At 32.6% G+C, this 6,000-nt stretch overlaps 1 protein-coding gene across 1 annotated transcript in view; it reads right to left on the bottom strand.

Moving 5' to 3' along the window:
* Positions 1-452: 452 nt before the first annotated feature.
* Positions 453-6,000, bottom strand: part of LOC128221138 (uncharacterized) — a 50,381-nt gene continuing 44,833 nt past the window's right edge. Inside the window, exons 2-6 of the mRNA XM_052929592.1 lie at positions 4,154-4,312; positions 3,655-3,942; positions 3,151-3,190; positions 2,894-3,007; positions 453-2,806 (exon numbers count right to left, since the gene is read on the bottom strand). Coding sequence (XP_052785552.1) covers positions 2,391-2,806; positions 2,894-3,007; positions 3,151-3,190; positions 3,655-3,942; positions 4,154-4,189 — 894 coding nt within the window. The 5' untranslated portion in view covers positions 4,190-4,312 and the 3' untranslated portion in view covers positions 453-2,390. The remainder of the gene's footprint in view (positions 2,807-2,893; positions 3,008-3,150; positions 3,191-3,654; positions 3,943-4,153; positions 4,313-6,000) is intronic.

The raw sequence follows: 6,000 nt of genomic DNA, 5'->3' as shown, positions 1-6,000 counted from the left end.
AACATTGGTTTGTTTTTTAATAGTTAAAGTTAAATGGTTTTCGGAACAAAAGTATATATTACTTTTGTTCTTATTGAAATAGAGACAAAGGAGATTGAACATTTGACTTAGCCTTGTACTGATTTCTGATTGTATTTATTTATCAAATATATACAGCAATGACATTAACAAAAAGTTGAGCAATCAAATAAATATAATTGAACAAGAGCGCTCTATTAACTAAACAATCACAATAAAACAATAATTTCAGAAAATAATGAGTTTGAAACTACATATACTCATGTATTCATATTGGTTTTTGTATAATCATAAAGCGTAATAATGTTATATATCAGAAGCTATTAATAAACAGTATGTATGTTGAGTGACATTTAGTAGCGGTCGGTTAATTATGAGTCACAACGTATTATTGTGAACATTGCTGCAACGACACACTAATACTAATACTTGAATAAGACCAATCTGAGATTTATAATAACATAAATCATAACAGACAATTCAGATTTGACTGATTGCAAATAAAACATATTTGAAGCATTGTATGTTAATACAGTTCACTCGCAAATGAGACATAAATGTTATTTATACAAATCATTGATATAATTATATTCAACTTCAAATTGACGCCGTTTTCGCTCGACTTTTCAAGAAGTTTAAACGAGCATACTTTACAGTGATAACCAATGAATTCCAGAGACAAGTTTGTTACATTTTGGGTAAACCGTAACATATAATATCTGAGCATGTTAAAGTTAATTGTACATGTTTTAAGGAAAATATGATCACATAGATTATACAACTTGCAGTAATGTTTGTAAACATATTGGGTAAACCGTAACATATAATATCTAAGCATGTAAAAGTTAATTGTACATATTTTAGGGAAAGGTGAACATATATGTTATACAACTTGCAGTAATGTTTGTAAACATATAGGGTAAACCGTAACATAAAATATCTAAGCATGTAGAAGTTAATTGTACATATTTTAGGGAAAGATGAACATATATGTTATACAACTTGCAGTAATGTTTGTAAACATATAGGGTAAACCGTAACATAAAATATCTAAGCATTTAGAAGTTAATTGTACATATTTTAGGGAAAGATGAACATATATATTATGCAACTTGCAGTAATTTTTGTAAACATATTGGGTAAACCGTAACATAAAATATCTAAGCATGTAGAAGTTAATTGTACATATTTTAGGGAAAGGTGAACATATATATTCTACAACTTGCAGTAATGTTTGTTAACATATTGGGTTAACCGTAACATAAAAAAAACTAAGCATGTAAAAGTTAATTGTACATATTTTAGGGAAAGATGAACATATATATCCTACAACTTGCAGTAATGTTTGTAAACATATTGGGTTAACCGTAACATTAAATATCTAAGCATGTAAAAGTTAATTGTACATATTTTAGGGAAAGATGAACATATATATTCTACAACTTGCAGTAATGTTTGTAAACATATTGGGTTAACCGTAACATAAAATATCTAAGCATGTAAAAGTTAATTGTACATGTTTTAGGGAAAGATGAATATACATATCATACAACTCGCGCTATTTTGCAAAAATACAGTCATCTTATCTATATTTTGATACAACAATTCTAAAAAGAAAAACAAAATCGACGAAAACCAACAACAACTTATAAAACACAAAAGCCGTTGACTTAATACGAGGGTAAACGAACAGAATGAAAGACAAATAGGCAAATCGTGATTATTTTTATATAATTATAGCAATGAAACGTACATTTGTACTCAATTTATACATCAAGTTTGATAAGGGACACGAGAGGCCTTAAACAGTAATTGGCATTACTTGTAACAACATTCAGTATAATAATGCAATTTAGTAAATAAATCAAGAACATGCAGTGGTTGCACGAATGTTTCCTTGAAATTAGCTGCTTTTTAAGGCACGATCTTCTTAAGACAATAGGATATGTGTTGTACAGATACAAGTCTTACTTAAAATAAGGCAATGGGGTATGTTTATATATTTGTATATTTATTGACGATTGCTAATAAATTGATTTTACCGTCGTACATCCCAATTAACTTCTTGAATTGTATTTTACTGTATATCCATGATATAACTTCAATATATGTTCAAGCTATAAAATACACATGATTACATACTAGTGTATTACTTTAGCCAAACACAAAACGATTCAGTTTTATTTTGTTCACTAATAGTAAATACTTGCTTCATTACTATTGATATTATAATAATAAACAGAATAGTTCTGTTCTGTCCTATTATAATAATAAATGTAATTATTATGGGAGCGTTAGGTTGCAGCTAAAACATTATAATTAGACACTGCTAATCAATGTCAATGTTCAAATCAAACATAATTAAATCTTTTTTAGTATGGCAGATCATAAGTGAAATAAACAAGGAAATGATCATTGTAATTGTCAATGTCGAGCAATTCAGGATTGGATACAGACACAGAGAGCCTGTCATATTTGTTAAGCTTGAGAACCGCTGACAGGAAACTTGTAAAATAACCACCATTTCTTTCAATTGTTTTTTCGGTTTGCATTAGGACACCAGTCGTTCCAAATTTGTGGGAAAGGATATCAACATGATGAATGAAAGTCGTTGGTCTTGTTTCATTAATCGTTGGACTGGTCTCTTTTCGTCGCCGAAGATTCAGCTGCGACGAAACGATGTAGTAGCCAGGCTGCCGGACAAATATTTCACCTTCGAGCTCCAAGTGAACGCAGTGTTTTGTGAAAAAGGTTCGACCGTTTTTGTTCCACAGGACCTTGTGATGATCTAAAATTGAAATTAAATTAAAAAATATATCACATATAGAAGAATCAAATATCAAATTATTTCTTATATGATTTTATTTGTTCTTACCATGTACAATGTAGCTAGGATTGAACTCCACAATTCCAACTGCTTTAGCAATGGGCTGCTTGTCATTTGTAACTCTTTCACAGGCAGCATACTCTTCTGCTATGTCAATGAGACCTGTATTATGATACAATTACAATATGTGTAATTGATGGATATGATAAATTTTCATACACCAATTATAAACTATATAAGCGATGCATACATTGTTTATGGATCCCCATTGCATTCATTGGCAAATAAACTTGACTTATACTTACTTTGACCAGAAATGCCGTAGTGATACTGAGCTGCCATTTCCTAAAGAGTAATATGAAGTGTATGACAGACAAGATAAATATAAGCAAACTGGTATATATGTCTGAGTTTGAGATTGTAGATGAGTCAAGTAAAATACTAGTGATTGTTAATTAAATTCCTGCTATGTTTAATTGAATACTTGGCAAATTTATTTTTAAAACCTAACAGGTCTAGTTGAAATTAAACTTTAAGATCAGTGTAGCAGTTTTGATGTGCAAGAAATTTTTATACAATTTTCGATGAAACATAGGGTTTGCAACAATTTTGGACGAGAATGTCCGTTTTATGTTTAACATCAAATTTGTTGGGTTTCAATGCATTATTTTTATTGAATTTGAAAGTATTATTTTTATCTTTTGTATCATAGAAAAACCTGATAAAGACATGTGCTTTGATCGGAACTTTTGTGCATTTGGTCCGAAGTATTTGATTTGCTAAAATAAACTATGCACTTAATGATTTACCATTTGAAACAATATCTGAGTAATGATTTCAGCAGGTCCACAACACATCCCATCGTCTCTTTGTTTGACAGCAGAACGACCAGCAGGTTCTGGGGCTAGGTTTGTGTAAGCATTGGGCTTCATTTTGTCGCATGAAATGCATGCTAAGCTTTCTTGAGGTTTTAAAGTTGTTCTTTTAACAGCTAAGGCTATTATCAAAACAAGGAACGCAAGCGTTAGGATGAAGTTTGTTAAAATACAAATAACTGCTACTTGTTTTGAATGGATGCGATTGCATTTACCGGACCCCTGAAAAAATAACACATTGTTTCACATTACATCTTGCCGAGTTATAGAAGAACAATACATTAAAAATAACTTACGTACAAATGAATCAATATCAATTACTTATACCATCAACTTTGTCAACTTTTGCCTCAAGTTAAATTTCAACATATGTGTAATAGTATATAAATAACACTAACAACACAATATCTCAACGTTATGTTTTAAAACGTACCCTTTCCTCTCCTGTGGGATTTGGACTGTTAGACATGATGCCCCTGAGTACAGTAAAGGAGTTTACGGCTGGTCTCCTGCTTGTTGTGTATGCGCTACGATGTAACTGGTATCTGAACAGTGCTGATATCTGGCAGGATTAGAGTCCACAATGTTCCACCTGCAAAGGAATAAAAACAGGTTTGATCCGACAATCATTTAAGCTAGTATCAAATATAAGGTTTTCTGTAATTGTTCAAATAGAAGTTCATATGTGTGTAATAGAATCACACACGCACGCACGCACGCACGCACGCACGCACGCACGCACGCACGCACGCACGCACGCACGCACGCACGCACGCACGCACGCACGCACGCACACACACACACTTACGCACACACGCAAACACACACATACGCAAAAACGCACATACGCACACGCACACACGCACACGCACACGCACACACACACAAACACACACACACGCACGCACGCTCGCGCACACACAAACACGCACGCACACTACACATATTTAGGCATACACACGCGCACGCTCGCATGTACGAACGCAAGCACACACGCACGCTCGCACGAACGAACGCACACACTCACTCACGCACGCACGCATACACGTACACACACACATACGCACGCACACAGCACCCACACCCACACATGCAACCACACACACGCACATACACACACACGCACACACGCACACGCACACATTTATCAAAAGACAAATGGGTAAAAAAATCTACCGTCTCTCAAATGTTCCTTATTGACATGTTCATGAATATATATCCAATTATACAGACTAATTCTAAGCTTTTTTGTTGCCGTGTAAATTGATTTTAACAATGCCGTCCAGAAAATATGTCCGAAAACACCGAGAAGTAACAGAGACTAAAGTATTTTATATTTCCCCTGATGCTAAAAGCAATATCTTTATTTTGAGATACTCAAAATCATTTCGTCTGGATCAATATCGTGATATCACACTTTAATACTTTACTGTTTTCGTCCAGCATAGTTCTTATCAAAATAGGACATCAGAAATCCAGACCATTTAAGAATTATATAACTATCATGGTGAAATCAAATGCCTGGTTTATATTATAGATATATCAGAAGTATGTATTACTTGCCTTTTTACTCGACATGTGAAAAGGTCAACATTTAAAAAAATCATTCTAATTAGTTTGAAAACATCATATTTAGTCTCTAATATTGACAATTAAAGTAATATTGTCTAAACAAGGCTGGTCACAATTGATTCAGGCAGTAATAGCTATTCGGCAAACAAACGTTATAAATAATGATAATTTTTCGATAGGTATCTTCTTAGCTACAAATATTTAATCAACGTTTAACTGTGAATTGTGTTAATCGACTTCAAATCATGTAAGTTTCTTATTGCTGGAATGTTTCATAAAATGTCAATATATATATATATATATATGTATATGAATTCCTTCTAAAGAAATCGTTGTTTAGAACGAGTTACTTAAATACTGTATACGATGACAACAAATATGACAACAATGATCACCATTGACCTAATGATGATCAACATTCAGCTACCATTGATCAGCATTCAGCTCACATTGATCGCCATTCAGCTAACAATGATCTTCATTAAACTAACAATGATAATCATTGAACTTACAATGATCACCAGTGAACTAACACTGATCACAATTGAACTAACAAAGATCACTATTGAACAATGTATGATCACCATTGACCAAAAATTATCACCATTGACCTAAAAATAATCAATAACAAATATAATAATAAAATAATGCAACTAACAATGAACACCATTGAATGAACAATGATTACCATTAACCTACCAATGATCA

This window comes from Mya arenaria, chromosome 16, assembly GCF_026914265.1.
Source record: "Mya arenaria isolate MELC-2E11 chromosome 16, ASM2691426v1".
Lineage (NCBI taxonomy): Eukaryota > Metazoa > Mollusca > Bivalvia > Myida > Myidae > Mya > Mya arenaria.
This window is presented reverse-complemented; position numbering and strand designations above follow the sequence as displayed.